Genomic DNA, 16984 nt, shown 5'->3' on the forward strand with positions numbered 1-16984 from the left:
TGACATACTGTTTAAGCCACCTCCTGCAACACTGGCATGCTATGTAAGTGCTGGTTCGTGTCCCAGCTGTTCCACTTCCTATCCAGCTCTGTGCTAATGGCCTAGGCAAAGCAGTGGAAGATGGCCCAAGTGTTTGAGGCCCCATACCCACGTGGGTGAACTGGAACAAGCTCTCGGGTTCTAGCCATGGCTGATGTAGCCATCTAGGAAGTGAACCAGCGGATGGAAAATCTCTCTCTCTGTGTCTCTGTAACTCTTTCAAATAAATAAATAAATCTAAAAAAAAAAAAAAAAAAGATCACAGATGCTCAGAACTGTAAAATGTTCCAATACATCTACAATCACCTTCTTCTTCTTCTTCTTCTTCTTCTTCTTCTTCTTCTTCTTCTTCTTCTTCTTCTTCTTCTTCTTGAATTATTTATGGTGGGGGGGAGATAGGAGGAGAGAGAGAGAGAGAAATATCTCCCATCTGCTGGTTTACTCCCAGAATGCCCACAATAGCCAGGGCTGGGCCAGGCCTAAGTCAGGAGCTTAGAACTCCATCCAGGTCTCTCACATGGGGGCAGGGGCCCAAGCACTTGGGCCATCTTCAGCTGTTTTCCCAGGCACATTTGCAGGGAGCTGGATTGGAGGTGGAGCAGCCGGGACTTGAACCAGTGCACATATGGGGATGCCGGCACTGCAGGCAGTGGCTTAACCTGCTAAGCCACAACATGAGCCCCAATTTTCTTTCTCTTTAATTGGGAAAACTGAAGCCTAAAGAGGGGGAAGGGACGTGAGTTAAGCCAGCTCTGGAATTCAGTCTTCTCTCCGGGGCTGTAAGTTCACAAAGCTTTGAGCTTCTCCCTCCCGAGGCATCTCCATACCTGCACTGTCCCTGGGTGTCTGTGAGGGCAGAGAGGGAGGGCAGGACGACACCTGCCAAAGGGGTCAGCCTCAGCCGCGGCGTCCTGGAGCCTCTGCTGCGTTCACTTCAGGAAGACACGAGGTGCTGCTTCTGAGCGTGCTGCTGCGAAGGCCACAGGCTGCGCCCACGAAGCACAGCACCTGCCCCTCCGGCAGTTACACCCCTGCCAGGGGCCGAGCTCACGGCAGATCCTGGTGAACTACTCCAGCCCTGAGACTGCCGGGGGTTTCGTGTTTTTAGAGCACATTTAGGTTCACAGCACAATCGAGCACTGAGTGGAGGGCCACCCCCTGCCAACACCCCGCACTAAGCTGGCACCCTTGTCACAGTTGATGAGCCCACACCTGAGACCTGTTGTCTACATCAGGGTTCACTCTCCGTGTTAGACTCTCCATGGATTTGGAAACATATATGCAAGCAAAAAAGCTCATGGAAAAAGGGAATTAAAAGGATAAGTGTGTTTTGTTGCAAAAATGTTTTTAAAAGCCATGTACTTTATAATACACACTTTTATGAACTTTTTGAAGATATTGCATATACATGGATCCCAAAATTTCTTTGCACTAAAATAAATATCTCTAAAAAACAAAGATTTATTTATTTGTTCAAAATTCAGAGTGACAGAGGAAGAGATCGTTTATTTACTGATTCACTCCCCAAATGGCCACAACAGCTGAGGTCAGGAGCTAAGAACTCCATCCGGGACTCCTCCCTGGGTGCAGGGACTCAAGTACTTAAGCCAGTATCTGTTGCTTCCCAGGATTGTAGCGGAGTAGCTGAGACTCGAACTGGCACTCTAATATGGGATGCAGATGTTGTAAGCAGTAGCATAACCTGCTGCTCCACTACACCCATCCCAAAATAAACATATCTCTAATTCCATCTTCCACAAGCTTTTTGAAGTTGCTCGGTTAACGAGATGTATCCATCATTACAGCATCATTCAGAAAGAAGTTTCACTGTCCTAAAAATCCTCTGTGCTCCACCTACACATTACTCTCCCAAACCTGGATACCCTAGATTTTTAAATATCTCCATAGTTTTGCCTTTCCCAGGGTGTGGCAAGCAGGACTCACATGGTGTGCAACCTTTTCTGATTGGCTTCTTTCCCCCTCGTAATATGCCTTAAAGTTTCCTCCACGTCTTTTCCTGTCTTGGGAGCTCATTGCTTTCTCTTGCTGAGGAGTATTTCATTATCCATTCACCTGCTGGGGGACATCCTGATTGCTCCCCAGTTTTGATAGCTGTGAACAAATCTGCTCTAAACATCTGTGTGCAGGTTTTTGTGTAGATTGCGCACAATTGCTGGATCGTATAGTAAGAATATGTTTCGTTTTGGAAGACCCTGCCACACTGTCTTCCCAAGTTTGCATTCCTACCAACAATGGATTAGGGCTCCTGTTGCTCCACATCCTTGCCAGAATTTTGTACCTTCAATATTTTGGATTTTTCCATTTTAATATGTGTGGAGGGCCATCTCATTTTAGGTTGCAATTCCTTCATGCCACACTATATTGAGCATCTTTTATATGTAGAAGCTCCTTGACTTATTTCCATGGGGCTAGGTCCTGAGAAGCTCATTATAGGTTGAAAGTATAGTAAATTGAAAATGCATTTAACACATCTAATTCTTCAAGCAGCATGGTATGGTTTGCTAGATGCATATCACTTTTGTACTCTGTAAAGTTGAAAACTCATTAATTAGTTGAACTTTCATAAGTTCAGGAGCATCTGTATTTATTTGCTAGCTATGTTTTCTTTGATGAGGTGTTTGTTCCTGCTTTTTGCCAATTTTTAATAAAAGTTTATTTATTTATATGAAAGGCAGTTACAGAGAGAAGAGATATCTTCCATCCTCTGGTTCATTCCCCTAATGGCCACAATGACTGAATCTGGGCTAGGCCTAAGCCAGGATCCCGGAACTTCATTCGGGTCTCTCATGTAGATGGCAGGGGTCTATGTACTTGGACCATCTTTTGCTGTTTTCCCAGGCACATTAGCAGGGAGCTGGATCAGATGTGGAGCAGCCGGGATTTGAACCAGCGCTCATATGGGATGCCGACACTGCAGGAAGTGGCTTAATTTGCTGTACCACAATTCTAGCCCCCTTTTGCTTATTTTTCAAATTATGTTGTTGGGCCAGCACTGTAGCATAGTGGGTAAAGCCTCCACTTGCAGTGCCGGCATCCTATAAGGGCACCAGTTCTAGTCCCGGCTGCTCCACTTCTGATCCAGCTCTCTGCTGTGGCCTGGGAAAGCAGTAGAAGATGGCCCAAGTCCTTGGGCCCCTGCACCCATGTGGGAGACCAGGAAGAAGCTCCTGGCTCCTGGCTTCACATTGGCGCAGTTCTGGCCATTGCGGCTATTTGGGGAGTGAACCGGTAGACGGAAAACTTTTCTCTCTGTCTCTTCCTCTCACTGTCTGTAACTCTACTTCTCAAATAAATAAATACCAAAGTAATTTTAAAAAATTATGTTGTGGCCGGCGCTGCAGCTCAATAGGCTAATCTTCCACCTAGCGGCGCCGGCACAGCGGGTTCTAGTCCCGGTCGGGGCGACGGATTCTGTCCCAGTTGCCCCTCTTCCAGGCCAGCTCTCTGCTGTGGCCTGGGAAGGCAGTGGAGGATGGCCCAAGTGCTAGGGCCCTGTACCCCATGGGAGACCAGGAGAAGCACCTGGCTCCTGCCTTCAGATCAGCGTGGTGTGCCGGCCGCAGCGCCATGGCGTCCATTGGAGGGTGAACCAACGGCAAAGGAAGACCTTTCTCTCTGTCTCTCTCACTATCCACTCTGCCTGTCAAAAAATAAAAATAAAAATAAATTATGCTGTTTATTTTCTTACTGTTGAGTATCAAGGGTTCCTTGCATATTTTGGATAACAGTCCTTTATCAGATATGTAGTTTGCAAATGCTTTTCTCCCAGCGTGGCTTGTCCTCTCATTCTCTTGACAATGTTGAGAATTTTTTTTTAAAGATTTATTTATTTACTTGAAAGTCAGAGTTACATGGAGAGAGAAAGAGAGGCAGAGAGAGGGAGAGAGGTCTTCCATCTTCTGGTTCACTCCCTAGATGGCCGCAATGGCTGGAGCTGCGCTGGTCCGAAGCTAGGAGCCAGGAGCTTCTTCCGGGTCTTCCACGCGGGTGCAGGGCCTGGGCCATTTGGTGAAGAGACTGTGCGGGCTTTGCTTCTTTGGCAAGTATGAGTTGACCATATTTATGTGAGTCTATCTGGACACTCTGCCCTGTTCCATTGATAAATGTGCCTATTCTTTCACAAGCCAGCACTGTCTTGATTACTGTGACTATAATACGTCTTAGAGTCACACCACATCAGTTCTCTAACCTCATCCTTTTTTTTTTTTTTTTTTTTTTTTTTTTTTGACAGGCAGACCTAGACAGTGAGGGAGAGAGACAGAAAGAAAGGTCTTTAACCTCATTCTTTTCCTTAATCATTGTGTTGACTCTTCTGGGTTGTTTGCCTCTCCATGTAAACTTTAATTAATTGACTAATTACTTTATTAATTTTTATTTGAAAAGCTGAAAGAGACAGAGAGAAACAGACAGAGATCTTCCAACTGCTAGTTTACTTCCAAAATGCCTGCATCATTTGGGGTTGGACCAGGCCAAAGCCAGGAGCCCAGAACTCTATTCAGATCTTGGACATGGATGGCAGGGATCCATCAACTGCTGCCTCCCAGGGTGTGCATTAGCAGGGAGCTGGATGGAAAGCAGAGCTGGGGCTTTTATTTATATACATTTTTAAAGATTTATTTATTTATTTGAAAGGGAGAGATACAGAGAGAGAAGGTGAGAGAGACAGAGAGACAGAGACAGAGACAGAGAGAGAGATCTTCCATCCATTGGTTCACTCCCTAAATGGCCGAAATGGCCAGGGCTGGGACAGACTGAAGCCAGGAGCCAGGAGCTTCTTCTAGGTCTCCCACATGAGTGGAGGGGCCCAAGCACTTGGGCCATCTTCTGCTGCCTTCCTAGGCACATTAGCAGGGAGCTGGATCAGAAATGGAGCCTCTAGGACTTGAACCAGTGCCCATACGGGATGCCAGCACTTCAGGCAGAGGCTTAACCTTCTACACCACAGCGCCAGCCCTGAGCTGGGTGTTAAACTCAGTCCCTCCAATATGGAATGCAGGTTTCCCAAATGGAGTCTTAACTGCTGTGCCAAAAGCCTACCCAAGTTCAACATAGTTTTAGTTTCTCTTGAGATTTCTTCTTTGACTCATGCATTATTTATTTAAAACATTATTTATTTATTTGAGAGGCAGGGGTGGGGTGAGGGAAGAGAGAGAGAGTCAGAGAGAGTGTGTGTGTCAGAAAGAGAGAAACAGCCCCGTCTGCTGGTTCACTCTCCAAATGCCACACTGCCTGGGGCTGGGCCGGGGCCAAAGCCAGGAGGTAGGAACTCAATCCAAGTTTCCTGTGTGGATGGCAAGGACCAATTACTTGATCCATCACCTCTGTTCTCAGAGTGTCTTGCAGTAGCAGGAAGTTGAAGTCAAGAGCCAGAGCCAAGGATCCAATACAGGTGCTCTGAAGTGGGACACAGATGTCTACCAGCATGTTTGCTGCTAGGCTAAATTCCTGTCCTCATGTATTATTTTGGGATTTATCAGCTATCTTTCTATTACTGATTTTTATTTTGATTCCACCATGATCTGAGGGCATGCACTGCATGACTTTTGTTCTTTTTAATTTGCTCAGGTGTGTTTTATAGCTCGGAATGTGCCCACACGATAAGGTGTTTTATAGCCCGGAAAGTGTTAAGATAGCATGGTAGACGGTTCACGTGAGCTTGAGAAGAATGTGTTTTCTGCTGTGGTTGGAGGAAGAAGTCTATAGATGTTTGCGTCAGCTGACCAATGGTGCTGCTGACTTCTATGTCCTTGCTGACTGTCTACCTGCTGGAACTGTGTCTCTCGCTCTCTCTGTTAAGATTTATTTAGTTGAAAGACTGAGCGATATGGAGAGAGAGACAGAGAGAGAGAGAAAGGGAATATTTTCCTTCCTGATTCACTCTGCTAATGAGGCACAAGGGCCCAGGCTGGTTCCTACCGAGGCTTTTGCTCTTGGGTTTCTGTGCCTGCAAGCTGTGAATTTCTGTTTCCAAGTGAGTATCTCATCAGTTCTAGGAGCAGCATTTCCCCCAGGGAGGCTCACGGAAGCACTGATGTCCAGGGGTTTTACTGGTGGATAATCACACAGGTATGGCTGACTGCCTCCCATGGCTGACCTTCTGTCTCCAAGCCCTCCGGACAGCAAGCTGATACCACCTGACCTAAGTTCCCCACCACAAATCACACTGCTGGCATAAACTCTGTGGCCTGGCCCATAGCCGTCGGCAGCATTTTCCAAGAGCTTATAGGTTATTGCCCAAGAGCCAGGCTAAGGTTAAACTTTTCTTTGAAATGTCCAGGATTTGGACAACTCTGATCTGTTGAATAAGTCTTTAACATCTCACCATCTTCATGGATTAAAGTAGAAAGATTGCATGGTCTCTCATCAAGCCTACAAAAAGCATCTGAGAAAAGTCAGCATCTGTTTATATTTCAAAAAGAAAATCTTGAAGGAAACAAGGAGTAAGAGGAGGCTTTATTAATTGGAAAAATATCTATCTCCTACCACCTAATAAATTCAGTGTAGGGATTAGTCCTGCCCAATACAATACATCAATAAAACAATATAATGATAGATAAGGAACATACTAAACTCATTATATGCAGATAAGCTCAACTACAAAGGAAATCCAATACATTGACTGAATCAACAAATTGAACACAGTGACTAATATGAGAGTTTAGTAAGGAGGTAAGTGATAAGGTGGATGAGCCATAACCAACCAAAAATGTAATAGACGAGGCTGGTGTTGAGGCACAGTGGGTTAAGCCACTGCTGTAATGCTGGCGTCCCATATCAGAGTGCTGGTTGGAGTCCTTGGCTGCTCTGCTTCTCATTCGGCTTCCTGGATGCACCTGAGAAGGCAGAGGAAGATGGCACAAGGGCTTGGGACCCTGACACCCACATAGGAGACCCGAATGGAGCTCCTGGCTCCTGCTTTCAGCCTGGTGCAGCCCTGGCTATTGTGGCCATTTGGGAGAGAACCAGTGGATGGAAGATCTCTTTCTTTACCTCTCTCTCTGTTGTCTTGCCTTCCAAATAAATCTATTTCAAAAAATAAAAAAAGATTATCTCCTCTCTCTGTGTGTATGTGTGTGTCTCTGTCTCTCCTCCTCTCTTTGTAACTCTGCCTTTCAAATAAGTAAATCTTTTTTTAAAGCTTTATTTATTTATTTGAAAGGTAGAGTTACAGAGAGGGAGAGGCAGAGAGAGAGAGAGAGAGAGAGAGAGAGAGAGAGAGAGAGAGAGAGATAGGTCTTCCATCCACTAGTTCACTCCCCAAATGTCTGCAACAGCTGGAGCTGTGCTGATCCGAAGCCAGGAGCTTCTTCTGGGTCTCCCAAGCAGGTGCAGGGGCCCAAGGACTTGGGCCATCTTCTACTGCTTTCTCAGGCCATAGCAGAGAGTTGGATGGGAAATGGAGCAGCCGGGACTAGAACTGGCACCCATATGGGATGCCGGCACTGCAGACAGCAGCTTTACCTGCTGTGCTACAACACCAGCCCCCAAATAAGTAAATGTTTAAAAATATTTAAAGATTGCTATGAAAAAGCAACAAGGATATTATAGCTGGAGTTAAATGACAGATACAGATTATGCTGTTGCCAAAGCCAATGTGGTCATTTTTTGTGGAGGGTTGTGTAAATAACCTAGTATGGTTGCAGGACCTTGTCAGGTCTGCTGGAAGTTGGGGTGGTGGCCATGGACAGGTGCGGTTTGTCTTTTCCATAGCCAGTGTAGAGGAAGTATGAGGGCTTTGGTGAGAGGCACAGGCTTGAAACTGAAGGTTGAACCTAAAGCTTCTTAGAAAAAGAAGGCATGCTATACATTTATTACACTTTGTATTGAAATGCAAATGATTTACAAACAGTAAAATGTACTCTATTGCTTCCTGTAAATTCTAGTCAATTGGTTTTCTTTTTTTAAAATTTATTTGAGAGGCTAAGTTGCAGAGAGAGGGGTCTTCCATCTGCAGGTTCACTCCCCAGATGGCTGCAACGGCCTGAGCTGGGCAGATCCAAAGCCAGGAGCCAGGACGTTCCTCCAGGCTTCCCATGTGCATGCAGAGGCCCAAGCACTTGGACCATCTTGTACTGATTTCCCAGGCCATAAACAGCTGGATCAAAAGAGGCCCAGCTGGGACTCGAACTGGTGCCCATATGGGATGCTGGTGCCGCAGGCAGAGGCTTAGCTTACTATGCCTCAGTGCCGGCCCCTCAATTGATTTTCAACAAATTCTTTCATTGATTTTTTCCAAATGCTTATTTCTGTCACCTACTTATGTCTCCAACTGATCAATGATAAAAATTTGAACATGAATGTTGGTTGATATTGTCCTATATGCTAAGGAATAAGTTGAGAGTGAAAAAAAATAAAGAACTATGTCAAAATGCACGTATTTGTTTGTGACACAAGCAATTTGTTTCTGAATACTGCCTCAATTTTGTGATAATGCCAATATTAGTATTATAGATACCAAACATATTTTTATGTCGAGTCGGCATTATTCACATTTTCTCCATCTCCATCTTAGGATCTAGATAAGGGAGGGGTTGTCAACATATGGCCTGTGGGCTGGATCTGGCTCTGTGCCTACTTTTGCAAATAAAGTTTAATTGGCATACAGCCTGCCTGTTCACGTCTGCTTTTATCTCTGTCTGCCTGTGTGTTGCAATAGCAGAGTGGAGGTGCTGCAGCAGACTGCCTGGCCTTTACAGAAGATTGCTAGGGGACTGGCACTGTGCATAGTGGGCTAAGCTTCCACCAGTGGTGCCAGCATCCCATATAGGTGCCGGTTCATATCCTGGCTGCTCCTTCTCCTCTTCTTTATATTTTTTAAAAATATGGAATGCTTCATGAATTTGTGCGTCATCCTTGCACAGGGGCCACGCTAATCTTCTCTGTATTGTTCCGATTTTAGTATATGTGCTGCTGAAGCAAGCTCTGCTCCTCTTCTGATCCAGCTCTGTGCTTGTGGCCTGGGAAAGCAGTAGAGGACTGCCCAGGTGCTTGGGCCCTTGCACCCTTGTGGGGGACCTGGAGGAGGCTCCTAGCTCCTGGCTTCAGATCGGCCCAGCTCTGGGCATTGTGGCCATTTGGGGAGTGAACCAGCGGATGGAAGAACTCTGTCTGTCTCTCCCTCTCCCTGTCTGTGGCTCTACCTCTCAAATAAAAAAATAAAATCTTTTAAAAAAAGTTTGCCAGATATAGTATAGAATGAATGGAACAATAAATTCACCCCAGCCACGGTGCAATGGCTGATCTATAATGTAAATAATTCTGCCTTTGCTGATGTGAAGCTGCCCCATGTGATGTTACTGCGTCCCTGGAGTTGTACCAGGTACTCAGCAACCCCAAGGGCAGAGAGAAGAGCAAGATGCAGCAACACATTTTGTAAGTGGTGTTTTGTATATTATTTCCTCTCTTGTTAATACAGCTTATTTTATTGCAAATTTTTATAATTTTTATATTTATTCTATTTTTACTTATTTGAAAGGCAAAGTTAGAAAGACACACACACACACAGAAACAGAGACATCTTTTATCCTCTGATTCACTCCCCAAATGTCTACAATGCCTGAGGCTGGGGCAGGTTGGAGCCAGGAGCCTGGAGCTACTTTCTTTTTTATTTTTTTACTTTTATTTATTTATTTTTAAATATTTATTTATTTGAAAGGCAGAGTTACAGATAGGCAGAGGCAGGGAGAGAGAGAGGTCTTCCATCCACTGGTTCACTCCCCAGATGGCCTCAATGGCTGAAGTCAGGAGCCAGGAGCCTCTTCCAGGCCTTCCACATGGGTACAGGGGCCCAAGGACTTGGGCCATCTTCTACTGCTTTCCCAGGCCATAGCAGAGAGCTGGATCGGAAGTGGAGCAGCTGGGACTTGAACTGGTGCCCATATGGGATGCTAGCACTGCAGGCAGTGGCTTTACCCATCATGCTCTGGAACTCCATTCTGATCTCCCATGTTGTGACAGGGGCAAACACTTGAGCCATCTTCATCTTCTGCTGCCTTCCTTGGCAGATTAGCAGGAACCTGGATTGGCAATGATTCCGGAGTGTTGCAAACAGTGGCTTAACCTGCTTTGCCACAATACCAGCCTGATATAATTTTTTAAAATATTTATTTATTTTATTTGAAAGACAGAGTTACAGAGAGGTAGAGGCAGAGAGAGAAAGAGAGAGAGAGAGACAGGGAGGGAGGGAGGGAGGCAGAGAGGGAGGGGGAGAGAGAGGGAGAGAGAGAGAGAGAGATAAACCTTCCATCTGCTGGTTCACTCCCCAGTTGGCCCTAATGGTTGGAGCTGTGCCAATCTGAAGCCAGGAGCCAAGAGCTTCCTCCAGGTCTCCTACACAGGTACAGGGGCCCAAGGACTTGGGCCATCTTCTACTGCTTTCCCAGGCCATAGCAGAGAGCTGGATCGGGAGTGGAGCAGCCAGGACTCAAACTGGTACCCTTACGTGATACTGGCACTGCAGGCAGCAGCTTTACCTGCTATACCACAGTACCAGCCCTGATATAATTTTTATAACGGCTGAATTTAATAACCAACTCACAGAACTCCTGAAGAGGCTCTTATAAACTGGATTGAACATGCTCTAGCACACCCCTGACATGAACTCCACCTAGATGAATGGCCAAGGCTGAGTCACTCAACCTCTCCCTATCAGACAGACTGCTGTGGTCTGAATGCATCCACGCTTGTGTTGGAAATGTAATCCCAGTGCAGCCATGGTCCAAGGTGAGGCCTAATGGGAGGTGTTTGGGTGAGGACTCCATCAGTATGAACAGGATTCATGCTGACTGTAGAAGGGCAAGGCTGTGGGTTCCATCTGTTGCCGGGTCTTGCTGTCTTGCCCTTCTGCCTTCTGCCATGGGATGCCACAGCAAGAAGTTCCATGCCAGACCCAGCCTCCAGAACTGCGGGAGATAAATTCCTTCCTTTTATAATTACCCAGCTTGTGATACTGCATTTCAAAATGACACAGAACGTGGACCAAGCTAAGGAAAGGCCCCTCCTCTCCTCCTGGTCCAGCTCTAAGTCACTGTGTATTTCTGGCCCTTATGCCAACTCGACAGAAACACAGATTCACACAACTCAGGGCCTGTCTACTTCCTCAGGGTTGTATCTAAGTCCCCCGCGGCCCAGGTGGCACAAGCTTTGGGTGAAGCACAGTCTGTGACGTCCCTTGGTCACCCACGGCCACACAATTTGGAGAGTGGCTGAGATGCATCCTTGTTCCCCAGGTATAGCATCTCCAGCCCCAGAAGTGCTCTCTGCAACTCCCAGGTCCATCCTGGGCTTGTAGGAATTCTCTGCTCCCACATGGCCTGAGCCGCAGTGAATCTCTGCTGCACTAGGCGCCTTGCCTACACCAAGTGCACAGCAGTGCTCGCCCTCTGGGGTCTTTCCACCTTGAGGTGGAATTCCTGAGACTTCCTGGGAATTAAGGGTGAACCCTCCCTGGAGGCCTTCCGATTAGGTTATCCTAGGAAGGGAGCACACACGGCCTCATTTCAGGAAAACACCCACATCTACACCCCCATCACTGCTCAGACTCTTTCTTCCTCTCCCAGCTCAAGGGAACTTCTTCATGAACCTTCTTCCTAACTGTTCTCCTAAGGGCCTACCCACATCTTTAAAACTTAAAAAGCCTGCAGTGACCGTAAGAAGAGCTACCCTTTGGTCTGTAGATCCAGTATGCTAGGTTTTTAGGTAATTTATAAACTGCTCGTTCAGTGAAATAATCCCAGCTGGAGGCCAGCGCCCTTTGAATGTTTCTGCCAAGCTGGGGCCTTAGCTATGCCTTTGACAATTCTACTAGGCCACTACTCCTGGGTGACGGGGTTACGTTATATGGGCGGTGGATCTCATGGACATGAAAGTTGCATTTTCTTTGCTAATTAAATGGGCCCCTTGGTCTGAAGCGTTGCTGGGCAGGGTCTCTAGGCAAGAGGAATTTGCTTTCCTTTGGCACAAGGGAGAGGACTACTTCCTCCACTGTGGAAGTTTCAAGAATATCTGGAAGCAGGGACCGGCTAAGAGTCTATCTTCCCACATACTTCTCAGGTTCCCACTCATTTCCTGTAATACCTGCAGTCGTCTTTGCAACTTAACTCCCCTGCAGTTGGATCTGGGCCCTGAGTTTTCAGCTCTCTCACACTCGAATTCAAAGCTACCACGGAGACAGCTAAGGCTGTCACAAAGTGCATCAAGCCGTTTCCAACACTAGGAAAAGCCAATGTGGTCCATACTCCTTACAACTATCATTGTCCCTTTACTGTTGCAGTGCCACAGCCACTAAAGAACCCACCGCCTTATCTGCCACCTGTACTTCACCTCCATCAGCTGCAGACAGATGCTTAATGATGGTGACACTGCTCTGTCCGGGGGTTCTCCCCCGTCACCTCCTCTTCCCCAGCACTGGGGTTTTGCAGCTATCTAACTGCTGAGCAACCCCATTCCAAAATGCATTTCAGGTTCTCTTTTTTGGGGGCCACTCTTGGAACCAATTTGCCTTAGAACAGCCTTCATATAAGCAGTTTAATGGCAAGAGTGAGTCCAGGGGCTGTGCGTGAAGGACAGGAAAGGACGGAGAGCCACCGCAGAGACGCATGACCGATCGGCCACCTGCGAAGGTGTCTGCTGGCTGCATCCTGCCAGACCACTGGACAGCTGCATGAGAGTCTGCGGGCATCTATCCGAGGGGAGTGGGGAGAATCACGTGTCCATCAACCGTCAAACCCATCAGGCAAAGGTAGCTTTGCCCGCGGGGCATCGACTACTTCCTGCCTCTGCTCTTCGAGGATGCACCTGTCCAGGGTCTCAGCGGTTCCAGCAGAGTCCCATGACCCTGTAGTTGGACAAACAAGCCTCGGTGCAGGATGTGGGAGGCCCCAGGCTCAGGTTATAACTGCCCGAGCTGGAATGGTATCAGCAGTGGTGAAACAAGCAGCGGGCGCCACCAAGACGGTCTGAAACGGGGCCTACGAGTGTCTGATACATTTGCACACCTGAATTCCTGAACTGAGAGTCATGCCTGGCACACATCAACCACAAGTGCCCGGCACATCTGCTGAGCGTCCGCCTTCTCTTTACACAGCAGGGCTGATCATCCCAAGCTTGCAAGCCTGTTCTGAGATTTGAACGTCCTGCGTGCTCAATGCCTGGTCATCATGCCAGTTCAAGAAATGTTCTCTCCCCGCCCACTTGACTCATGTCAGACTCTGGCTGTCCTCAGGTGTGTGTTGGAACAGTACAGTGCACTCCCCTGGCTAACCTGTGACCCTGCAATCCAGGACAGATGCTCATTCTCCCGACTCATTTTGTGGTGCTGAAGCAGTCATATAACTTTATCATGAATGTGCTGTTATCTTCATTTGACAGAACTGTGCAAGAAAAGAACAAGGAAAAAGGGTATTTCACTGCAGGACTAAGTTGAAATTATCTTCTTAGTGAACGTTACTTGTGATGGGGTCTTTTATTTATTTATTTTAAAAAAGGTTTATTTATTTGAAAGAGTTATGGGGGATGCGGGGGGAAAGAGAGAGAGAATGAGAATTTTCCACCTGCTGGTTCACTCCCCAAATGGCCACAATGACCAAGCCAGGGCTGGGCCAGGCCGAAGCCAATCTCCCACCTGAGTGCAGGGTCCCAAGCACCTGGACCATCTCCTGCCACTTTCCTAGGTGCATTAGCAGGGAGCTGGATTGCAATGGAGCAGCTGCTGGGGCCAGTGCTGTGGCACAGCGGGTTAATGCCCTGGCCTGAAGTGCTGCCATCCCATATGGGCGCTGGTTTGAGACCCGGCTGCTCCACTTCCAATCCAGTTCTCTGCTAGGGGAAAGCAGTAGAACAGGGTCCATACCATCCTGTGTGGAGGATTCCCATCTAAGCGGGAGCTGCAGAGTTCATGTACAGTAACGAAGTCTGCTGTGCTTAGAAACTGAAAGGCCCGGGTCCTACAGCACTGTGTATGTCACAGCTTCCCAGAGTAGCGTGATGGCAATATACAGGTGATGCTGTTAGGTGGTTTAACTTGGGATAAAATGAGAATTCTCCAGTCGCATTTTGTATGTAATTGAGGGCTATGACTAATATTTCAGGCCATTTCCAGAGAAAGAAAACCATTTGCTGCTGAATGCTTAAACTAATTTTGGTGTTTAATGTTAAGAGCTTATGTTTTTGTTTTTTATTTTTTTTCATTTTCACAGAGGCACATTGAGGAATGTGGGTATTATTAATTATATGAACTTTAACTTCAGGATTTGCTACACGGTTGAAATTTAGCCCAGCTCTAGGCATTTTACAAATTATTCTTATTTTTTAAGATTTTTTATTTGTGGGCCGGCGCCGTGGCTCAATAGGCTAATCCTCCACCTTGCGGCGCCGGCACACCGGGTTCTAGTCCCGGTCGGGGCGCCGGATTCTGTCCCGGTTGCCCCTCTTCCAGGCCAGCTCTCTGCTGTGGCCAGGGAGTGCAGTGGAGGATGGCCCAGGTGCTTGGGCCCTGCACCCCATGGGAGACCAGGAAAAGCACCTGGATCCTGGCTCCTGCCATCGGATCAGTGCGGTGCGCCGGCTGCAGCGGCGGCCATTGGAGGGTGAACCAACGGCAAAGGAAGACCTTTCTCTCTCTGTCTCTCTCTCTCACTGTCCACTCTGCCTGTCAAAAAAAAAAAAAAAAAAAAAAGATTTTTTATTTGTTTTAGAGGTAGAGTTACAGAGGGAAAGATCTTCCATCTGCTGGTTCACTCCTCAAATGGCTGCATTGGCTGCAGTTGAGCTGATCCAAAGCCAAGTGTTTCTTCCGGGTTTTCCCAAGCGGGTGCAGGGCCCAAGCATTTGGGCCATCCTCCACTGCTTTCCCAGGCCACAGCAGAGAGCTGGATTGGAAGTGGAGCAGACATGACTCGAACCAGAGCCCATATGATGCAGGTGCTGCAGGTGGAAGCTTAGCTCACTACGCCACAGCGCCAGCCCCTTACAAGTTATTTTAAGAGCACTCTTCATTGTTTGACTTTTTTATTATTAAAGATTGAGGAAAAAAGAAATACTGTCTTAGGGGGCCAGCACCATAGTGCAGCAGGTTAATCCTCCGCCTGCAGTGCCCGTCTCCCTTATGGGTGCCGGTTCTAGCTCTCTGGTACGGGCTGGGAGAGCAGTAGAAAATGGCCCAACTGCTGGGCCCTGCACCTGTGTGGGAGACACGTTAGAAGCTCCTGGTTCCTGGCTTTGGATCGGCACAGCTCTGGCCGTTGCAGCCATTTGGGGAGTGAACTAGCAGATGGAAGACCTTTCTCTCTCTGTCTCTCTGTCTGTCTGTAACTCTACCTGTCAAATAAATAAATAAAATCTTAAAAAAAAAAAAAAAAACACTGGGAAAGAAATAAAGGATTTAAAACAAACAAACAAACATAGGGGCCTGTGCTATGGCATAATGGGTATGGCTGTGGACAGTGGGTAAGGCCACCACCTGCAGTGCTGGCATCCCATATGGACACCGGTTCGAATCCCGGCTGCACCACTTCTGGTCCAGCTCTCTGCTATGGCTTGGGAAAGCAGTAGAAGATGGCCCAAGTCCTTGGGCCCTGCACCCACGTGGGAGACCTGGAAGAAGCTCCTGGCTCCTGGCTCCTGATCAGCGCAGCTCCCTTGAGGCCAATTGAGGCGTGAACCAGCAGATGGAAGACTTCTCTCTCTCTTTGCCTCTCATTCTCTGTGTAACTCTGACTTTCAAATAAATAAATCTTAAAAAGAAATAGTCTCTGTAACTGTATCTTTATTTATATTAATTATCCGTCGATGTACAGCCGTGCCAGCTGGCCACGGGGTGCAGCGCGGTGAGGCCAAACGCACAGGTGCTGCGCGCTCCAGACAGCGCGAGCTTGCTCGCTCCAGATGGCGACCCCCGGACAGAGGCCAGCGCAAGGCACCAGGGGACGAGCAGGAGCCGCTCCCAGGGGCTGCGGGCTGCCAGGCGCTGACGAGGCACCGGCGGGGGGCAGGCCCCAGCGGAGGCCGTCCCTACCGCTCCTCCAGGGTCGCCCGAGGGTCTCCGGAGTCGACTACCAGTGCGCAGAACCCACCCCTGCCCTCACTGGGCTCCGACTCGCGCCTCCGCCGCAGCCTGCGCCGTTGCGGGCTGATGACACGGGTGTCTCTCTTTTCTCTCCACTCTTGCCTTTACGCGGGAACAAAGGCGTAAACCCACCGGGAGAGACCCCGTACTCCGCTCGGCGCCTGCTGCACCCTTGTCTTTAAGAGCCAGAGGTCGGCCTCGGGAGGGGCGGCGGTGGGCGTGGCTCTGCGCCGCGGCGGGCGCCTTTTTCCGGGTGCGGCTGCCTCTTTAAGAAGGCGTGACTGCCTCCTTAGGAGGGCGTGGCTCTTCCCGGAGGAGGCGGGGCGGTCCCGCCCCCCGGATCTTCGGCTTCCGGCTACTCGGCTGGCCCAGACCAGAGCGGAGCATCTCAGGGCCGAGCCCCGCGAGGTGAGGCGGCCGAGGCTGCGGGTGGTCCGAAGCTCCAGGGGCTTAGGGTCTGCTGCGCGCTCGGTCCAGCGCCTCCCCCTGACGCAAGGCCTTGCCTCGCGGTGCCCCAGCCTGCGGGGTCGCAGACTCCCCAGCCCGGCTTCATTGGCCCGGCTCCGCGCTTAACGCCTGACGTACACTTCTCCTTTGACGGCCCCCGCGCGGTGTGAGTAGGTACCGCTATGAACCCATTTTACAGATGAGGAAAACGGAGGCCCCAACGAGGGCACACACTGCAGAGAAGCAGCAGAATCAGGAATCAAACCCAGGTCTGCCTGAGCCCCGGAGCCCTGGAGCCTGTACCCGTAACCGCTGGCTAGGCTGAGCTAGTGTCCTTTGTTCTTAACTGTCCCCACTGCCTCTCTCTCTCTCTCTCTCTTTTTTTTTTGGACAGGCAGAGTGGACAGTGAGAGA

The 16984-nt window shown here is 48.6% G+C and overlaps 1 protein-coding gene and 1 non-coding gene across 6 annotated transcripts in view; one reads left to right on the top strand and one right to left on the bottom strand.

Annotated features, from left to right (window-relative positions):
* Positions 1 to 8876: 8876 nt before the first annotated feature.
* On the bottom strand, positions 8877 to 8979 carry LOC127493788 (U6 spliceosomal RNA). The gene has a single exon (XR_007924332.2). It is a non-coding gene; the product is annotated as a U6 spliceosomal RNA (small nuclear RNA).
* Positions 8980 to 15810: 6831 nt separating this feature from the next.
* Positions 15811 to 16984, top strand: part of YIPF1 (Yip1 domain family member 1) — a 46985-nt gene continuing 45811 nt past the window's right edge. Inside the window, exon 1 of one of the 5 annotated variants that reach the window (XM_002715085.5) lies at positions 15811 to 16531. Coding sequence is in view for 1 of the 5 variants with exons in the window: in XM_017346285.3 (XP_017201774.2) it covers positions 16770 to 16839 (70 nt within the window). In the remaining 4 variants the exon portion in view is untranslated. Of the gene's footprint in view, positions 16840 to 16984 lie in introns of all 5 variants that reach the window. The other 4 variants (XM_017346285.3, XM_051857753.2, XM_017346284.3 and 1 more) reach the window with 4 other exon arrangements.

The sequence above is a fragment of the Oryctolagus cuniculus genome, chromosome 7 (genome assembly GCF_964237555.1).
Source record: "Oryctolagus cuniculus chromosome 7, mOryCun1.1, whole genome shotgun sequence".
Classification (NCBI taxonomy): Eukaryota; Metazoa; Chordata; class Mammalia; order Lagomorpha; family Leporidae; genus Oryctolagus; species Oryctolagus cuniculus.